Raw genomic sequence first — 21,312 nt, 5'->3', positions numbered from 1 at the left:
AGGTCCTTACCAATGTTTCGGTGGTTTGCCACACTGTTTTCCACAGTGCACAAAGGTACATTTTCCTGGCAGCACCCCTGCCTTTCAGTCTTCCAGATGCACGCCAGTGCTTACCATCCCTTGCTTTCTGAGCGTGGCTGTTCTAGCAGGTGTGAGGGGAGAGCTCATTATGGTTTTGGGGGGCATTTATTTCTTTGTGGCTCGTAGTTTTGATGAGGCAGGGTCTAACACTATACCCAGGCTACTTTAAAACTCACAATGTAGGCCAGGCTCACCTCACACTTGTAATCCCTCTGCCTCAGCCTCCCAGGTGCTGGGATTACAGGCATGCACCACCACATGGCCCTTGGGTTATGGTTTGATCTGCATTCTCCTCATGGTTAGTGATGTTGAGTTTGTACTCTTGGTGGCAACCTGGATGTCTTTTTTTTTTTCCCCAAAAAACCTCCATTCGAGTCCTTTGCACTTTAAAAAAAAATGGCATTAGTAGGGTTTCTCTGGTTGGTGCCATTGAGCTTTGGAGACCCTTCAAGGTTTTGAATACTGCCTGTCCTCTATGGGCACCAGGCATGCACATCATGCACAGACACATATGCAGACAGAACACGACCCCCACAAAAACAATACAATAGATTAGACAGTGGCCGCTCTCATCCCAGACATGCACACACGGCACCTCATTGCTCTCTCTCTTTTCCTTTACTAGTGCCCTCTGCTCCGGTGATAAATCCCCAGGCACCCAACTCAGCCACAGGTTCTTCAGTCCGTGTGTGCTGGAGCCTGTACTCTGATGACACTGTGGAGAGCTATCACCTGTCCTACAGGCCAGTGCAGGACAGCTCATCCAGCAAGGACCAAGCAGGTAAGGTCAAGGGCCTAAAAGAGCAGCTGCAGACCAGAATGCTTCAGGGAATGGCCTCTTGCTCCCTGGGGGCAGCTCTGGACCAATCTCCTTCAACCTCGGGGAAATGGCTTGGTATACTAAGGCTGGGGCCACCCTTCCACCAACCACCCACCAGCCCTTCTGTGAGTGGTGTATTTGTTCGGATTAGTTCCTTTTCTTGTTGTGGTGACAAACATCCAATAAGAAACGACTTTAGGAGGGGAGGGTTTACATTGGCTTACAGTTTGAGGGTACAGTCTACCATTGCAGGGAGGGCATGGCAGCAGGAGCATGAGGCAGCTGGTCAATCCAGGGTCAAGAAGAGATGGGGCTGGAGAGATGGCTCAGCGGTTAAGAGCCCTGTCTGCTCCTCCAGAGGTCCTGAGTTCAATTCCCAGCAACCACATGATGGCTCACAACCATCTATAATGTGATCTAATGCCCTCTTCTGGCTTGTAGGTGTACATGCAGACAGAGCACTGTATACATAATAATAAATAAATCTTAAGCCGGGCGTGGTGGCGCACGCCTTTAATCCCAGCACTCGGGAGGCAGAGGCAGGCGGATCGCTGTGAGTTCGAGGCCAGCCTGGTCTACAAAGCGAGTCCATGATGGCCAAGGCTACACAGAGAAACCCTGTCTCGAAAAACCAAAAAAAAAAAATAAATAAAAATAAATAAATAATAATAATAATAATAATAAATAAATCTTAAAAAAAGAAAAAGAAGAAACAGAGAGATGAATGCTGATGTTGTAGCCATTCTCTCCTTTATATTTAGTCCAGGACCTCAGCCCACGGGACGGTGGCACCCATGTTCAGGGTGGGTCATCCCTCCTCATCTATACCTCTTTTGAAATGCCCAGAGGCCTGTCTCTTCCGTGATTCTATCCCAACAAAAAAGATTAATCACATAGCCAGTTTTCTGTTAGTATAACAAATATCAAAAGTAAATCAACTTGTTGTTGTTGTTGTTTGTTTGTTTTGAGACAGGGTTTCTCTGTGTAACAGCCCTGGCTGTCCTGGATTTGCTTTGTGGACCAGGCTGACCTGGAACTCAGAGATCTGCCTGCCTCTGCCTCCTGAGTGCTGGGATTAAAAACATGCACTACTACCATCTGACTGATAAATGAGCTTTTAAGGAAGAAGCTTTAGTTTTAGCCCATGGTTTCTGTCTTTAATGATAGTATATCACAGCAGAGTGTGGCAGAAAAGTTGCTCACCTGATAGCATCCATGGAGCCAAGAGAAACAGGGAGGGGCTGGGGTACCACTATTCCTTTCAAGGTCATGTTCCCAATGGCCTATCTTTGGCCCATGATGCTCCATCTCCTAAACGTTTCACCACCTCCTAGGGGCCACTGGCTAGCAACAGCCTTCAACACATAGCTCTTGGGGAGCACTTACTTAAATCATAACAAGAAGGAGAGATCAGACTGCAGAAAAACAATCCCCAAAACTCCACACGCCTGAAATAATCAGTATCTGGTCCTGATGATAGGTCTTTCTAGTTTGAGTTGGGTCAGAGTGAGCTTTCTGGGCTTGGCAGCATCCATTTGATTGACAAGGATGGCAGATGCTCAGAGAGAAATGAGCTGTCTGCGGGTTACAGTGAGTTGGGGCAGTTCTAGGGTGAGAACCAGGTCTTCAGGCTCCCTGGGCAGAGCACTGTACATTGTGCCAGGCTGTGCATGGCCCCATCCTGCTTCCCTGTTTTTTCGCAATCAGCTTCCTGCTCCAGCTGCGATGCCTGCCTCCCTACAGCTGCCCTCTGTGCCTCCCTACCACAAAAAAAAAAAAAAAAAAAAAAAAAAAAACTCTTATCCCTCTGAACCCATAAGCCCCATTGAACTTTTTCTTCCATAAGTAACTTTTGCCGCATTGTTTTTGTTGTTGTTGTTGTTTTGGGGGGTCGTTTTGGGGTTTGGGTTTTTTGTTTTGTTTTATTTGCTTTGTTTTTCAAGACAGGGTTTCTCCATGTAGCCTTGGCTGTCTTGGACTCACTTTGTAGACCAGGCTGGCTCGAACTCAGAGATATGCCTGCTTCTGCCTCCCTGAGTGCTGGGATTATAGGTGTACGCCACCATGCCAGGCTGGTTGCATTGTTTTATCATAGCAACAGAAAAGTAGCCAATACAGTAGCCGACTCCTAAAACTGATTTTCATTAACAACACCTGGCTTCTGAGAGCAGTTTATTCAGCATGAGGGTACTCATTACCATCCTCACCACCACCACCACCACTATCATCATCACCATTTACCAAGTAACAGGTTTCTTTATGACTTTTTCATGTCTTTTAACTGGTTATGTTTCTGAGAGAAAGTCTAGTAGCCCAAAGTGGCCTTGAACTCACCGATATCCTCCTGCCTCAGACTCCTTAGCACTAGGATTACAGATGTGCACCACCACGTATTAGCCTTGTGTCAGTTCTTGCTCTGTAACTATACTTCCTGCTCCTAATTTAGTGACTTAAAATAACACATATTTCTTGTTTTATAAGGTTTGGGTTCATTAGACAACTCAGATCTGAGACCCCATGAGAGCAAACAGATGGACCAAGGCGGCTTTACTCATTACAGTGGTTGCAATGAGTGTTTCCAGAAGGGTTTAGCAGAGCAGGCAAGATCCACCCTGAATGTGATTGGCATCATCCATGGGACCAGGTCCCAGACTGATTAAAAAAGAGAAAGCGGGACTGGAGAGATGGCTCAGTGGTTAAGAGCACCACCTGCTCTTCCAAAGGTCCTGAGTTCAATTCCCAGCAACCACATGTTGGCTCATAACCATCTGTAATGTGATATGGCACCCTCTTCTGGCTTGCAGGAGTACATGGAAGCAGAGCACTGTATACATAATAATAAATAAATAAATCTTTAAAAAAGAGAAAGCAAGCTGAGCACCTGTGCTCAGCTCTCTGCTTCCTCGCATGGATACAGTGGGAGCAGCTGCCTCATGGCGCTGCCATTTTGCCTTGCTTGCCCTGATGGAAATAAACCCTTCCTTACTCAAGTTGCTTCTTATTAGATAGAAGTAACTAATGCCTTCTCTTCTGCTGGTGTAGGGTGGGGGGCGGGGAATTTTCTTGAACTCTCTCGAGGTGTCCTCAGACACAGTCATATGTAGCAAAACCATTCTTCCCAGCAGTGGGGTGTGTGTGTTGGGGAGCAAGCCTCTCACTGTGTCCCAAGCCTCTTCTTCTTGTGTCACTGAACCACTGTTAAGTTGGTCACCAAGGTAAGCTCCACTTTAAGGACCAGCTAGGGAGCCAGAGTCTCTCAGCACACACACAGAGGGCTTGTCCCTGCAGGGGAGGGACGAGTCTGTGGCCCAGGGACACAGTAAGGCCTTGTGGCCTTTTAAGGTTTGAATTCTTACTTTTTCTTTTTTCTTCCAGAGTTTACCAGGACGGTCAAAGAAACATATTGCTCGGTGACAAATCTTGAGCCAAATACCCAATATGAATTTTGGGTCATAGCTCAGAACAGGACCGGGCCCAGCCCCTCTAGTGAGCATGCCGTGTATATGACAGGTACTGGATCACTTGCTTTCTTCTTTCTTTTCTCTGGTTTTTGTTTTTGTTTTGTTTTTCAAGACAGAGTTTCTCTGTGTAGCCTTGGCTGTCCTGGACTCACTTTGTAGACCAGGCTGGCCTCGAACTCACAGAGATCTGCCTGCCTCTGCCTTCCGAGTGCTGGGATTAAACACCTGGCTCTGGGTTGTTCCTTTTCATTCAAGGGGACACAGGAGTTGCAGGTTTCTAGATGTGACTGGGTTTCCCATTTCATTTGAAAGGATAGAAAGAGCAGTGTGTGGAGTCTGTCTGTCTGTCTGTACTTCATTTAATGCACTAGATGTAGATGCCTGGCGTGGCAGGGATACTTCTTTTGAGGGTCGGTCTGCTACTTACAGTTATGCTGTCCCTTGGGACTTGTTTTTTGCTTTGTTTTAAGTTTTATTTATTTATTGTGTGTACAGTGCTCTCTGCCTTCATGAATGACAGAAGAGGGCATTAGATCTCATTATAGATGGTTGCAGCCATCATGTGATTGCTGGGAATTGAACTCAGGACCTCTGGAAGAGCAGTCAATGCTTTTAACTTCTGAACCACCTCTCCAGCCCTCCCTTGGGACTTATGTCATTACGTTTCTATTGTTGTATTAAAACACCATGTCCAAGGCAGTGTAAAGGAGGAAGGGCTTATTTGGGGTTACAGTTCCAGAGGGAGGAGCCCTGGCAGGGACATGGCAGCAGGGACAGCAGCAGGAGCAGGGCTCACCCCCTGAACTTCAAGTGCAAAGCAGAGAGAGCGAACTTGAAATGGTGTTGAGTTTTTACATACTCAAAGCACACCTACAGTGACGCACTTCACCCAACAAGGCTGTGCCTCCTAACACTCTCCAAACAGGCCTACCAAAGGGGAACCGGACATTCAAATACCATGGACTATGGGGAGTGTTCATTATTTAATTCTGGGGGTCAGGTGGGGCAGACAGAATGTCTGAAAGGGAGTCCCAGGACTTGTGTTGCTGTGGTGTTTCTCCACAGCTCTGACCAAAATGGCTGGAACTGAGCCTGATGGTGGCTCATGTCTCCTTTCTCCTGTGCTTAGCCCCGTCTCCCCCCACCATAAAAAGCGAGGCACTCAGAAGCTGTGAAGAGGCTGCGCTGGTTTGCTGGGCATCTGGGGACCTGGATCCTGTGGACTCCTACACGGTGGAGCTGATCCAGGCAGAAACGCCAGAATCCTCGGGGGTAACAGAGTGAGTCTCGAGGGCCTCCACTGTTAAAGCATATGCAGTGTAGGGACAAGGTCACAACTGGTGACACACAGCAATCTTCATGAGGTTGCTTAGGGCGCCCAAGAAGTGTTATTGGTCATGAATGATGAATACAAGTGGTGAAACCCATGTTAGCTTTAAAAAAAAAAAAAAAAAAAAAAAAAAAAAAAGAAGTCCAGTTAAGGGCTGGGAGGTGACACAGTGGGTGCTTGCTGTGTAAGTGTGAGTGTCTGAGTTAGGATCCCCCATACCCCAGTAAAAAACTGGGTGTGGCTACTTTCCTTAACCTCATTGTAGAAGGCAGAGACAGACTGCGTCTTACTGGCCACAAACCTGGCTCCAGGACCAATGAGAGACTCTGTCTTAAAGGAATAGGCAGAAAGTGACAGAGAACACTTGATGTCCTCCCCTGCCCTGTGTATATACATGGGTACATATACCTGCAGACACTACGCACATACACCCCCCCCCAACACACACACACACACAGAGTCTAATTAAATTAAGATTTATCTCTAGGCCAAGCATGGTGGCATATACCTGTAAACTCAGAACTTGAGGGGCTGAGGCAAAAGCATTGCCAAGAGTTTGAGGATGGTCTGGGCTATAGAGTGAGACCTTGTCGAAAAACAACAATAAAGTGGGCATAGTGGCATATGCCTGTAATCCCAGCACTTGGGAGGTAGAGGTAGGCAGATCACTGTGAATTCAAGGCCAGCCTGGTCTACAAAGTGAGTCCAGGACAGCCAAGACTACAGAGAGGAAGCCTTATCTCAGAAAACCAAAAACAAACAAACAACAACAAAACCCAAATAATCCAGGCATGGTGGTGCATGCCAGTAACTCCAGCATTTGGGAGGTGGAGCCAGGAGAATCAGGGGTTCAAAAAATCCTCTTCTGTATAACAAATTCAAGCCCAGCATGGGTCTGAGAGTCTACTTTAAAAGGATTTCCTTTTCACCAGGCGTGGTGGCACACGCCTTTAAATCCCAGGACTCAGGAGGCAGAGGCAGGCGGATAGTTGTGAGTTCAAGGCCAGCCTGGTCTACAAAGCAAGTCCAGGACAGCCAAGGCTAACACAGAGAGACCCTGTCTCAGAGGAAAAAAAAAAGATTTCCTTTTCATTCATGTACCAAGTACCGTGAGAGACACATTTCTTGGCCTAAGGAGCTCATAGTACAGGGAAGAACTAAGTATAAACAAACCAATAAACTACACCTAAAATACACAACTTAGAGAAAGAAAAAAATAAAATGGGGCTAATGTGATTGAAATTAGGACATGAGGGAGAAGGGCACAGGGATGAAAAGGAGACTCAACACACACTGTACAAAGGATACAGAAGGCTGGCTGGAGGCCTCTCCACCCATGTCTGAGAGTGAGAGGCCTTCACCAGGCCATGAGAACTGGACATGGTGGCCACCAGGGTCTACGGGTCCCAAGAGTTTACAGCAGGGCCCTGCAGAGGAAGTGTGGCTGCTTTTGGCTTAGAGCCAGGCAGTCCTAACAGACTTACAGAGCTTACAGAGCAGACGCATCCAGCTAGACAGCCCAGCGCGAGCCATGGAGTTCCAGGTAGCTCTGCTGTGGAGTGCAGGGGTGCACTGAATGGTGTCCAGAGAACGGAAAGGGCCTCCCAGACTAGCCGTTAGAGAGGCAAATTTTAACTCTGTATAAGAAAGCTCTGAGCTTACTGTGGACTATGGATGGGGGGAGGGGCAGAGTGCAGAATGGTCTTCCCACAGGGGACCTTCTAGAAACAACTATGATGAGCGGATGCATTTGAAAGCAATGACATGAAGGGAATAGCCTCACATGTCCACATTGTCATCATGGGAATGGCAAAGGCCTGGGAGGAATATTCTTGGCTGCCTTCATGTGACCAGAGACGATCAGACACAGTGTCAGGTGTATCCCCTCACTGCACTCGCATTTGCTGACTGTAAACCTCACCTCATGTTCTGCTTGCTTTAATCATAAAAACCGAGAAGACGGGCTTTGTTTGCACTACTTGAGCTCCGCTGCTTAGAGTCCCCTCGTCACCTGACACAGATCACTGGCATTCTCCCTCCATCTGCGGAGACTCAGCGTTGCTAGCTGGGGCTGGTTGACAGCCTTGGAGTCTGTTACATATCCTATTCACCTGTTTCGCCAGGATCTATGTGCCTATAGCCAAATCAAAGCTGACCTTTGCTTTCTACTTCTAAACATAGTCAGAAGTCAGGGGAGGGGTCCAGTGATTCTGAGCACCATAGCAACAGTGGTTTCCTTCGCTATTTATAATAGCCTGGGACTTTGGGCCAACCCCTAATGACGGAGCCCCTCAGAGGACAGGCCAGCAACTCGGGTGATCTGAGGTGGTGCTTACTATCCCAGAACAAACTGGATCACTAAAGGAAAGGCGAGAGCTTCTTCTCAGGCAGTGGCCCTTCCTTCCTCTCACCCATCCCATGCCAACCACCCTTCCCTCCCTAGCTCTTAGGCTCTCCTTCTTGCCACATGACCTTTTCCCATGTGCCTCCTGTGTGGGAGGCTACTCTAGACCCCTTTCACCCAGTTACCTTTTAGTCACTCTTCAGAACTCGGCTTGAAAGTCCCCACCACCCTTCCACACCATGGTGTTCTCTTGAGAAATGCCTCTCTTCCCATAGAGACTGGAGGCTTCCTGGAAGAGGATTTATGTTTAGTTCCCCCAGGGCATATAGCGTCTGGGATAGAAGGGACTTTGTTAATATCTACTGAATGAATGAGCAGAAATGTTCCTCCAAGATGACGTGATGGCCTCTGTTAGGTAAAAGGTCATATCTGTACATGCGCACATCCTGAAGGCTTTGGTTGTCCATCGAACTGAAATGCCTTTGACAGCCACAGAAATTTAGACGGTCCTGTTCTGAGCTTGTAGTCCCCGTACAGCCCAACTGAAGTGAGATGGGTTATTCCCCGTGGCTGGTGTTTTTAACAGTCATCTGTTCGCAGATACACTCTGAAAGGCTTTCCTGGGTCCAGGACTTCTTTCCAACAGTTAGTGTACTTGGTCCTGCCCTCAGGAAGGTCATGGCCCTAACAGCCAGAGACAGACACAGGGTACATACTCCACAAACGCTCCAGCAGACAGGATGAGCACACTGCTAGGTGCTCGGGGAAACCTGGCTGAGGAACTTGGAAGGGAGACAGCCAGCTGCAGCCTGGCAAGTAAGCTGTGAACTGTGGGAGGTCTGCCCGGGAAGCTGACTGACACTCCTGGTGTGCTGCTGTGGGTCAGAGGTCGGCGGGGGCGTGAGAAGGATGGCTGGCACTTGGGCTCGCGCTAACAGTCGCTCTACTTCCGTGCACAGATCTGTTGTAGGCATCCCAACCTGCGAGTCCCTGATTCAGCTGCAGCCTGGACGCAGCTACACCATCTACGTTCGAGCCCTCAATGTCGGGGGCACCAGCGCCAGGAGTGAGCCTGCCACAGTTCACACCACAGGTCTGTGCCGCAGCCACGCACTCTGGGGGACTCAAGATTAGCCACTTTGTGGCAGTCTCAGTGCACCTAAGAGTGCATCAGAAAACATAACTATCATATCATGGACAGACGAGGCATCAAAGGGGCACCTGGGTCGTCAAAGCCTTTGCTCTCTTTTTATAGATGAAGGCCCAAGCCCCAGAGAGCTAGCTGAGCTAACACTAGAATTCAAGGCTTTGCTCCATGTCCCTAAAGTACCAGAGGCTGATGTTCCACTGGATCTGGGTGGCCTATAGATTTCTTATCTAACTGTTTGTTTGTTTGTTTGTTTTGTTTTGTTTTTTTGAGAGAAGGTCTTACTCTGTGGCTCAGGCTGGTCTAAAACTCAGTATGTAGTCAAGCTGACCTGGAACTCAAGAAGATATCCTCCTGCCTCAGCCTCTCCAGTGCAGAGCATTACAGGTGTGAGCCACCATGCCTGCTTTGGAAGAGGATTTTTTTTTTTTTTTTTTTTTTTTTATTTTTTTATTTTTTTGAGATAGGGTTTTTCTGTGTAGCCTTGGCTGTCCTGGACTCACCTTGTAGACCAGGCTGGCCTCAAACTCACAGAGATTCGCCTGCCTCTGCCTCCCAAGTGCTGAGATTTGGAAGAGGGTTCTTATGACGTTCTCAAGAACTGCAAGTAGACATGGCCACCCCCCTGCTCCTGCTGTCAGACCAAGTAGCTCCCCAGTTAGATGCCAACTGAGTCTTCATGGCTCAGCCTCCATTCCCCTCCTCCATGCCCTAACCAGACTGGGTGCTGACCTCCTTACTCATGTGCCTTCATCATGTCAGAGAACAGGCCTGTCCCGTACCCAAGTCCTGAGTGAGCACAGATCTCACTAGAACATCCATAGCCAGCCCTGCCCCCTCCCTCAGCAATGCCAATAGCACTACAACCCGAGCGTTGCTGAGGCCTCCAGAAGCCTCACAGAGCAAGCCAGTTCAAGCCAGGCGAATAGGTGACCTCCAGGTGAGCCGCAGAAGCAGAGTGCCTAGCCAGTGTTTAGGGAACAAATCTCCTTTGGCCGAGAGCTTTCACTGAAACACACTGTGCCTCTTTGTCCCCATTTCCAACGGCAGGAGGAGAGGTCCGCAAGTCACCCACATTCATATTCCTGTCACACAGATGGGAAAAGCAAGTTGGCTGGTTTGAAATAGCAGATGCGTGCTCTAAGTACAAACAAACAAACAATGACACTGAGAGCAGGGAACGAGAGTATGACCCGCTCTATTTTCTTTCAGAGGCTGAAGCAGGAGAATTGCTACAAGTTCAAGGACAGTTTTGTGTGACAGAGTGGTTTCAGATGAGTCTGGGCTACAAATATGAGACCCTGTCTAAAAAAAACAAAAACAAAAAAATCAGGAGGCTGGAGAGATGGCTCAGAGGTTAAGAGCACTAGTTGCTCTTCCAGAGGTCTTGAGTGCAATTCCCAGCAACTACATGGGGGGTTCATATCCATCTATAATGAGATCTGGTGCCCTCTTCTGGCAGGCAGGCATACATGCAGGCAGAACACTGTATGTAATAATAAAATCTTTAAACAAAACAAAAAATTCCCTCAGTTTTGTTTTCCTTGGCAAGGTGAGAAATTCTTCTTCGGGTACAAACACACAGAGACTGCAAATTCAGAGCCTAGTCTCTGGAATCAGAAGGGTAAGCAGTTTAATCTGGCGCCTGGGCCGGGCGTGGTGGTGCACGCCTTTAATCCCAGCACTCGGGAGGCAGAGGCAGGTGGATTGCTGTGAGTTCGAGGCCAGCCTGGTCTACAAAGTGAGTCCAGGATGGCCAAGGCTACACAGAGAAACCCTGTCTCGAAAAACAAAACCAAAAAAAAAAAAAATCTGGCGCCTGTCACTTACCAGCCTATTTCTTAATCAGCTGTGCCTCAGTTTCCTCATCTACAAAATGAAGAAAATAACACCCCTGTCTAGGTATGGCCATAAGGGCTAGGGGAAATAAGATATTCAAACCATATGGCACTAATAGTACAAATCCTGCCCCAAAGTAGTGGCCACCTTATTAACAGGTTAGTCACGACTCTGCCAGGGACCTGGCCACCTTATTAACAGGTCAGTCACGACTCTGCCAGGGACCTGGGACGCATTTTTGTACATCCTGGGGGGTGTAGGGTGGGGAACCATGTGCTTGGGTGATGCTACCAAGCCATGTTGGGAGAGTCCTGCAATAACTGCCTGGGGTTTCTCGATGCTTCCTCCCTCCATAGGAAGCTACTTCCAATTGAACAAGGACACCTGCCATCCCTGGCTGACCATTTCTGAAGATGGCTTTACAGTGGTTCGAAGTGAGAAGAAAGGTTTCAGAAGGGAGCCACCACCCAGCAAGACGAAGTTTAGCAGGTATCTAACTGCCTTGAGCCCCACCCCCCCCCCCCCCCCCAGCCCCCCACCCCCGCATTGGAACATTTGGGAAATTTACCTACCTAATGCCACTGCTATTCAGAGGACACTGGATTATAACAAAAGGATGCAAGAGAGACTCAGAAGAAGAAAAGAATGTGGTGGTGTCTGCAGAGGGAGGTCCCAGGCTCCTGTTTCCCCTGTTGCTATGAAGGGTTCCCCTTAGGTCAGTGTTTTTCCAACCTATGGGTGGCCTAAGACTGTCGGAACACAGAGATATTTATGTTACGATTAACAACAGTAGCAAAGTTACAGTTGTAAAGTAGCAATGAAAATAAGTTTATGGTTGAGGGTCAGGACAAGGTGAGGAACTGTATTAAAGGGTCACAGGCCTTAGGTCTTGTCTTCTCCAGGGAGAATTCAGCCAAGAGCACAGTCCTGGCAGAAGTTCACTTGGCAAAGAAGTGCATGCGCTGCCAGAGTTGGAGGGACTGGGACCATAGCACAGAGGGTGCTTTTGTAGCTTCTTAATGAGTTGTATGAATATTTATGAGTCAGGTGGCTGCTCCGAAGGTAAGGTGACCCTTTTCCCTCCCAAATCAAGGTAGACCAGATCTCCTTTTTAGAGTATTTCTCCTGAGCTTCTAGAAAAGCCAAGAGGAGTCAAAACCACGATGCAAGTAAATGCACGACATCAGGTTTTTTAGAGATTCAGACATCCTTCACCAGTGCACCTGTGTGGCAGTCAGGGCAGCATCTTGGCTGCTTAGCATCTGGTGTAGCAGGGAGAATGAACTGCAGCTCAAAGGTGTTTACCATTCTGCCCTCCAGGAAACAGGAACGCACCAGTTCCCTTGGATCCTCTCATCTGTTTGCCTGGCCCATCACCCTCATACCAAAGACCACATCTCCCTTAGACCAAAGAGGTGGAATGGGCCAGTCCGAAAGTTGGTGCAGCAAATTGTCTTTGCACCTATACAGGACCGGAGGGCAGGGGCTACCTGAGGGGCTGTCTGTCTGTCTGTCCGGCTTGCTTGACCCTTCTAGGACTCGGTATATTATGCTGAGCTATTCACTTACACTATTCTTTCTCTGAGGAGGTATAAAAGGCTTAAAATAGAGCTGGGCGTGGTGGCGCACGCCTTTAATCCCAGCGCTCGGGAGGCAGAGGCAGGCGGATCGCTGTGAGTTCGAGGCCAGCCTGGTCTACAAAGTGAGTCCAGGATGGCCAAGGCTACACAGAGAAACCCTGTCTCGGAAAAAAAAAAAAAAAAAAAAAGGGCTTAAAATAAAGGGCTACTCTACAATAGCAACAGGGAGAAAGGGGCGGATTAACTGCCGAGGCTGAGTCAGTTCCCATGCTTACACAGGAGCACGGCCTCTCCACCTCCTAGTAGTCAGGGCAAACGGTAGAGCGGAGGGGGAAAGTGACTCTCTGACCTCAGCAGCAGCTCAAGACACAGCTCCATGCTGCCAGCTTTACCAACCCGAGGAGGCCTCTGATCAATAAATCCCAGATCAATCACAGACCATTTCAGGATGAATCAGTATTAGGTAAAGCTGGCATTTACTAAGAGAAGCCCTAGTGCCAGGCATGGTGGTGCACACCTTTAATCCCAGAGGCTGGAGGATCTCTGTGAGTTCGAGGCCAGCCTGGTCTACAAAGTGAGTCCAGGACAGCCAAGGTTACACAGAGAAACCCTGTCTCAAAAAACCATACACAGTTCACACGTACTCTGGTGCCTCATATTTGACCATGTCCCCTGGAGGGGGAGACCTAGTGGCACTCAGAGGAAGGACAGCAGGTTACCAAGAAGAGACTTGATACCCTATGAGCATATACAGGGGGAGGAAGTCCCCCTCAGTCACAGACATAGGGGAGGGGAGCAAGGGGAAAATGGGAGGGCGGGAGGAATGGGAGGAAACAAGGGATGGGATAACCATTGAGATGTAACAAGAATAAATTAATAAAAAAAAATAAATTAAGAAAAAACCACACACACAGAGAAAATAAATAAATAAATAAATAAATAATAAGAGAAGCCTCTCCTGTAGATTAAATATGGGTGAAGAGGCAGGTGGAGGAGGTTTAAGCAAAGAACAGTTGAACATGCTCAAGGAGGTGCAGGTAGTCTGAAGCCAGTCTCGTTTCAGAGGGTTTTCAATTTAATTTGTTTCAACAAAGAATCTGACGTAGCCGTGGATGAGCGTGACTGTCGCATCTTCATGCCTCTGCTTCCCAAGCCCAGAGATGATAGGTGGCCTGCCGCCATACCTGACTCTGGAAAACGCTTCTGATCGTCCCTTTTTGCAGGTTCTGCTTTGGTGGTCTAGCATCTCATCCTGAGACATGGGAGAACTTAAGAGCCATTGTCTTGGCTCTTTGAGGGGGTCCAGCTGAGTTAGAGAGCCCTGTTTTACTCTCCAATTCCAGTATATGTGGAATGGCTGTGCTGTGTGCAAGGGTGGAGAGGAGGCCCCGTCTCTGCCCTCCATGGGGACTCTTCAAGCAGGTATGAGTCAGAACTGCCTAGGAACGGGTAGGCAGTGGGACACAAGGCACCGTAGGAGCCTGTCCTAGTGGGCTTTCCATTGCTGTCATCGCGACCAAGAGCAAATTGAAGAGGAAAGGGCTTATTTCATCTTACCCCTTCCAGCCTACCATGGAGAGAAATCAGGGAAGGAACCTGGAGGCAAGGCCTAAAGCAGAGACCATGGAAGAACCCTGCCTCCTGGCTTGCTCCCCACGGCCCACTAAGATACCTTTATTTTTTATTTTATTTATTTATTTATTTTGAGACAGGGTTTCTCTGTGTAGCCTTCAGTGTCCTGGACTCACTTTGTAGACCAGGCTGGCCTCGAACTCACAAAGATCCACCTGCCTCTGCCTCCCGAGTGCTGGGATTAAAGGCGTGTGGCACCACCACCCAGCTAAGCTACCTTTCTTACACCACACAGAACTACCTTCCCAAGGGTAGCATTGCCACAGTGGGCTGGACTCTCTCACATCAATCACTACCAACAACAACAACAAAAATCCCACACAAAGTTGTCCATGGGCTAATCTGATGGTGGCATTCTCTCAATGGAGGTGTCCTCTTCCCAGATGACTCTAGTTTGTGTTAACTTAATTGGCACAGAGCCCCTAAGGAGGATTTCTTGGGAGAGCTGCATTTTGGGGGGCTGACAGGGCAGGTATGTGTTTTGAACACACACACACACACACACACACACACACACACACACACACACACACGGAAGCCAGGTGGACCCTGTTTACATTACTACAGACAAGTGGGTTGGCAGGCCTGCAGCACAGGCCTGTAGAGGTAGAGCCAAGGCAGGGAAACGTGATAAAATAAAGGTGGTCCCTTTGGAGTTCTATTTAGATGGTAGGACTTATGGAGGACTCGAAGCAGAACAGTGTCCCTGTCGGATTTACATTTCGGGAAGAGCACACAGTCCACAGAAAGGTTGAAGACAGGAGGGGCAGGGACTGGCAGATGGGAACCAAGAAGCCTGGTTCGCAGCAGCAGCAGGGAGATATGAGAGAAGCACACATATTCAGCAGTAGAGGGGGCGGGGAATGAGAGGAGCGGATGTTTAGGAAGCAAACTAGGTGGAGAGCAGCAGAGGGGGAGGAGCAAGGAGTGGAATGGTCACGGCCATGAAGTGCTAGCTGTGGTCAGTCCCTTCCATGGATCAGGACAACTTTTCTAGGGCCGGAAGCTCATCAATCCCATTCGACAGATGAGAAAACTGAGGCAGAGGAGTAGCCTGCCTAAAGACATACTGTCAAGGTGGGTTCGGGTTAAATTAGAAGTTGACTTTGTAGCTACTACAGTATTCCTGTCACCTGTCTTGGGTTTTTGGTGACTCACACGTGGAATCCAGAGGACGGCCTCAGGTGTTCATGGGAGCCATCACCTTGGTTTTGAGACATGGTCATACTGGGCCTCAGCTAATAGGCTAGGCAGGCTGGTCAGTGAGCCTAAGAATCTGCCACAGCACCACACCAGCTTTAAGCCTTCCTTCCCTTCCTCCCTTTTCTTTTCTTTTTTTTTTTTTTTAAGTTTTTTATTTTAAATTTTTTATGTGCATTGGTGTTTTGCCTGCATGTTTGTGTGAGGGTGCCAGATCTTGGAGTTATAGATAGTTGTGAGCTGCCATGTAGGTGATGGGAATTGAGCCAGAGTCCTTTGAAAGATCAATCAGTTGTCTCAACCGCTGAGCCATCTCTCCAGCCCCCCTTCCTCCCTTTTCAAGACATTGTTTCTCTATGAAGCCGTGACTATACTGGAGCTCACTCTGTAGACCAGGCTGGCCTCAAACTCAGAGATCTATCTGCCTCTGCATCCTGAGTGCTGTGATCAAAGGAGTGCACTACTTACTGCCCAGCTACTTTTTTTTATTTTATTTTTTGAGACAGGGTTTCTCTGTGCAGCCTTGGCAGTCCTGGACTCACTGTGTAGACCAGGCTGGAACTCACGGAGATTCGCCTGCCTCTGTCTCCAAGAGTGGCCCAGCTACTTTATGTATTTTATATTGTATTGTTTTGTATGTACAAGTGTTTGCCTGCATGTATGTCTGTGCACTGCATGTGTGTCTGGTGCAGAGTTCCCTGGAACTGGAGTTACAGACTTCTGAGCTGCCATGGGTTGCTGGGGAACAAACATGGTGGTTAAGTACTCTTAACCTCTGAGCCATCTCTCCAGCCCCCCCCCCCCAGCTTTTTTTTTTTTCACACAGGTTCTGAGTCTTGAACTCAGGTCCTCATGCTTACAAGGCAAGGACTTTACCAACTGAGCTATCTCCCAGCCCCTGAATAGTGAGATAACCATAAGGGCGATCAGAGAAGTACATACCCCTCTCTGCTCCACTTTAAACAGGCTCTGGCGGCTGTGACAGGTAGGAACAGCATGATTTCCATTTGAGATGCTGAATTTGCAGCAGGCAATGTGGGCTGCCTTCCTGAAGCTTTGCTTGGAGCGTAGAGAGCCGAAAAACATCTCTGATGCTCGGACATGCCTTCCAGTCATGTTGGAGGCCACAGGAGGTTTGGTTAGCGCAGGAATCTTGAGACAGATGTTCACTTTAGAGGTTCTGGTGTGACCCAACTTGCAATGAAAACCTTCCTCTGTTGAACACTTTGCTGTAAACCAAAACGCCCCTCTGAGCTGTCAGTGATGGCTCCCAGTGGAGGACTGGAGTGCGGGGGGCGGTTTTGATGACTGGGAGGGATGTGTTATCTTGATTTTGGGTCATTCTCTGAGGTTTGTTTTTTTCCCCCCAAGATGCTTTTTATCATTCTCATGATTAGTGTGTGTGATGTGCACATGTGAGCACAGACATACATGTGCCATGGCATGTGGGGGTAGAGGACAGCACCGTGGGTTCTGTGGGACCTATGGGGTGGAACTCGGGTTGCCAGGCTTGTCCAGCAAACACCTTTACACCAGCCCAACTTCTGGAGTCTTGTCACCCTCAGAGGTGACATAAAGGGTACCTCAGAGATCCTTCAGGCTAGTCGCGAACTTCATGCATAAGATGCCCTAACTGCTGTGTTCCACTTTTATTTTATTTTATTTTATTGTTTTTTGTTTTTTGAGACAGGGTTTCTCTGTGTAGCCCTGGCTGTCCTGGACTCACTTTGTAGACCAGGCTGGCCTCAAACTCACAGTGATCTGCCTGCCTCTGCCTCCCAAGTGCTAGGATTAAAGGTGTGCGCCACCATGCCTGGTTTCATATTTTCAATCCCTCTCTCCCATGTTTTTTTTCCTGAGACAGAGTTTCTCTGTATAGCCTTGGCTATCCTGGATCTCTTTTCATAGACCAGGCTGGCCTCTAACTCACATTGATCCACCTGCCTCCACCTCCTGAGTGCTGGGATTACAGGTGTGTGCCTGACTTTAGTCCCTCCCATCTTATAATGAATCTTCCTTCGTTGTTAGGAATAAATGCCTTATCCATTTTAAAGAGGCAACAGAACCTGTTCTGTATGTTTTAGTGTTACCTCATCCATTGCCAGGTGACATAATATTCCAGTCTTGTGGCACCCTAAGTGAAGGATGTCCCCAGCTTTTTTTTTTTTTTTTTAATGTGCATTATATGTCTGTGGGTGTCAGATTTTGGAGTTACAGACAGTTGTGAGCTGCCATGTGGGTGCTGGGAATTGAACCCGGATCCTCCGAAAGAACAGTCAGTGCTTCCAACCGCTGAGCCATCTCTCCAGCACCCCCCCCCCCAGCTTTTGATAGAATTCAGAGTTTTATACATGCTACCCAATAACCCTAACACTCCAGCCTAGCCTGTGTTTCTACTTTCTAAAACCAGGTGTGTTGCTGTCATGGGAAATCTAATTCCAGTCCGAGGACGCCATTACTGGGAGGTGGAGGTAGATGAGCGGTTGGACTATACTGTTGGTGTGGCCTGTGACGATGTCCCTAAACAGGAAGACCTGGGAGCAAACTGCCTGTCCTGGTGCATGAGGCATACATTTGCCTCTACAAGGTAAAGTCAGTTGGGACACCCAAAGTAAGGACGAAAGACCACAAGAAAGAGGTTTTTACTGACAGTAACCATGGCACACACATTTCCTCACAGTCTCAGCTGTCCCGGGAGTTGTTGACACCTGCTTCTCTCCCAAAAAAAGAACAGCTAAAGCTCACGGTGTGCTCTTCCGGTGTCCTGTACTTTTTCCCCTTTGAGTCAGGGTCTGAAGGGTCTCAGGGTCTTACTGTGTAGCCCTGGATAGCCTAGAACCTACTATGTACACCAGGCTGATCTTGAACTCTGAGATTTATCTGCCTCTGCCTCCCAAGTGCTAGGATTAAAGGTGTGCTCCACCATACCTGGCCCATACTGCCCTCTGCTTTTACAGTGCAGTCAAAAGCCACCCCTCACAGCAGCTGCTGGATAATCCGCCCACTGCAGATGATCAGAACTTGGCTTCCAACCCAGGCAGTTTGGCTCCAGGAGGGCACTGCTTAACTCCTGCCTATGTTTTCACTCATGCTTAGCTCCCTATTCCTTCCTTAGAGCTGCCACGGAAGCCCAGTTCCATCTTAAGTCAGTGTGGCTAAGAGCTCCCATGACCATGGCTTCTACAGATGAGCAATGCATAGACTAGCTCTGCATGGAGCAGTTCCATGGGCATGTAAGGAAAAAAATCCAGGGGTCCTGGCCAATGCACAGAATGTTTGGACTTACAAGGCCATGGCAACTACCTTCTTTCACTTGAAAACTTCTTTCACTTGCAAAACAAAACACACATGCAGGCCCCCAAGTCCCCTACCAATTTTTTCCTTTCTCCCTTTCCTTCCTTCCTTCTTTCCTTTCTTTTTCCCCCCTACCACTTTCTATGCACCTTTTATAAAATGTACCTTTGGCCCCATGGTGGTGGTGGCTCGCACCTTTAATCTCAGGCACTTGGGAGGCAGAGGCAAGTGTATCTCTGAGTTTGAGGCCTGTATGGTCTACAGAGTGAGTTTCAGGACAGCCAGAGCTACACAGAGAAACTCTGTCTTGAAAAACTTAAAACCAATCAACCAACCAACCAACCAACCAAACACAACAACAATAAACCAGCCTCTGACACTTTCTGGCTTGATGAAGCCTGCCCAGGACCACCCATTCTGATAGTAGAACACTATTGGTCATGTCCAAGCATTAAGAAAACAGCAGCTTTCCCCAGAGAAAGATTGGGTTAGAGTGGACTCTGCTAACCCTCGGAGCCACTTTAGGGATGCCAGAATCACTCTGCGAGAAGCCAGGTCCTTAATCTACACTGAGAATAAAAGTCAAAGGCTTCTTTTGTTGAGAAAGAACATGGGTCAGGTCAAGCCAGGAAGGTAAAGGAAGCATGGGAGTTGTGTAACAGGGGAGCTGGGGGTGAGGTGACCTAGATTCTAGCTGCCAGAATGATGAAGGTGGGGTGGGGGCTCGTGGAAATTTCTAGCAATCATGTCGGGAGGAAGAGAGAAGGGAGCCAGTAGAGGATGAGGACAAGGCCTTCTGTAGACCCATGTTTTTGGTTCCTGGTTGATTCTGTTGGGAGAAAGAAAGAGGAGACTCATTTGCTTTCTGGTGGCTGCTTAGTGTAATGGAGTGAGAAGGCGAACCGGGATGGAGACCAGCCGGCTCACTGATGTTTAGGGAGTTCGAACCAACATACCAGACGCCCAGGGTCTCCAGAGGCATGTATGTCCTGTGGCTAGTTTTGATTTTGGCCACTTTCCAAAGCACACAGGACACATATCGAGAAGTGTGCAGGTAGTGCCCAGCACTCACCTGTGACACCGGGTGACCGCAGCCCCTGCGCAATTACAAGTTTAAGAACTGGGTGCCTCTTCTCTTGAGTTTGTAGAGAAGGGCCCACTAGGCTTTCCATTTCAGATGTCTTTACTCCAAGTGAGTCACACACCAGCCTCAAGTGTTCCCTCTGTCTGGGCAAACAATGCTAACATTCATGGTTCTGCATAAAACCTTTTTGGGTGCAGAGTTCGCTCAAGAAAGTCTGAAACTGCATTTTTAGGATAAATGTTAGAAACAAGTAGTTTTAAAATGTCATATTACTTGGTAGTCACTGATGACAAGAAAGGGACAACTCCGCAAATAGCTCAGCTACAGTCGCCAAAGCTTTGTTGTATCAACATTGAAATTTCAGGCATCGGTATGAATTTCTGCACAACAAGACAACTCCAGACATAAGAATCACAGTTGCTCCGAAGAAGATCGGCGTCCTGCTAGACTATGAAAACTCCAGGCTGTCATTTTTCAATGTGGACATCGCTCAACACCTGTACACATTTAGCTGTCAGCTCCACCAATTTGTGCATCCCTGTTTTTCTTTGGAAAAGACTGGACGCCTAAAGATCTGCAATGGCATTTCAATGCCAAGGCATGTCACTTTCTTTTAGCTCCCTCTGATGTTGTTTCCAGCCTTTCTTCTGTCCTCTCCCTCAGCCACCCTCACCTCGCTGGCTGAACTTGGTTTTCAAGTTTCCTACAGCCAGTACACGCTAAAGCTCATGTTAGTGTCTAGTAGATGGTGTGCTGGATTTCACTGGATATGAACTCACTCTGCGTGCTGCTCCCTGTGTGATGATGCTGGGGGAGCCATTATCAGGCCAGGCTGTTAAATGATGGCTCAGACTCTGAACTCAAAGTGCTCTTGTGGGGTCAAATTGCAGTTATCTGTTTGTGGATATGTAAATATTGCGAGTCTCCTAAGTCTATAGACCTAGGAAGAGAGTCAGGGAAGCCATGATAAAGTCAGCTGCCCAGTACACTTGAGACATTTCACTATTCACCACGAACAGTCTTGAGTAAACAAAAAACTCTCTGCAGAAAACCAAGGAAGTCGGGTGCCTATCTCAAGGCCATTGCGGTGGGTTGAAGAACAGCCCCAACAGGCGCGTGTATTTGACTGGGGGTGGGCTTTGAGGTTTGAGAAGCCCAAGCAAGGCCCAGTGTCTCTGCCTGTGGGTCAGGATGTACCTCTCAGCGGCTGCTCCAGCACTGTGAGTGCTGCCATCCTCCTACCATGCCTCCGGCCACGATGACAACAGAGCCTAAACCTCTGAAGCTTTAAGTGAGCCCCAATCTCGTTTGTCTTCTTTTGTAAGTGTTGCCTTGGCCGTGTGGCCGTGGCATCTGTTCACAGCAATGGACCAATGCCTAACACAGAAGTTTTATCAGCTACTGGGGTTGTGCTGTAACAGGCCGGACCTTGCTGTTTGTTGGAAGGATATGAAAGACTTTGGGCTAGAAACGTGGTTGGATACTTTAAGTGGGGCTCAA

At 48.3% G+C, this 21,312-nt stretch overlaps 1 protein-coding gene across 1 annotated transcript in view; it reads left to right on the top strand.

Annotated features, from left to right (window-relative positions):
* Window positions 1-20,571, top strand: part of Fsd2 (fibronectin type III and SPRY domain containing 2) — a 32,043-nt gene extending 11,472 nt beyond the window's left edge. The window contains exons 6-12 of the mRNA XM_051148833.1: window positions 707-862; window positions 4,277-4,411; window positions 5,492-5,642; window positions 8,996-9,129; window positions 11,379-11,511; window positions 17,845-18,021; window positions 20,177-20,571. Coding sequence (XP_051004790.1) covers window positions 707-862; window positions 4,277-4,411; window positions 5,492-5,642; window positions 8,996-9,129; window positions 11,379-11,511; window positions 17,845-18,021; window positions 20,177-20,429 — 1,139 coding nt within the window. The 3' untranslated portion in view covers window positions 20,430-20,571. The remainder of the gene's footprint in view (window positions 1-706; window positions 863-4,276; window positions 4,412-5,491; window positions 5,643-8,995; window positions 9,130-11,378; window positions 11,512-17,844; window positions 18,022-20,176) is intronic.
* The last annotated feature ends 741 nt before the right edge of the window (window positions 20,572-21,312 follow it).

This window comes from Acomys russatus, chromosome 7, assembly GCF_903995435.1.
Source record: "Acomys russatus chromosome 7, mAcoRus1.1, whole genome shotgun sequence".
Lineage (NCBI taxonomy): Eukaryota > Metazoa > Chordata > Mammalia > Rodentia > Muridae > Acomys > Acomys russatus.
This window is presented reverse-complemented; position numbering and strand designations above follow the sequence as displayed.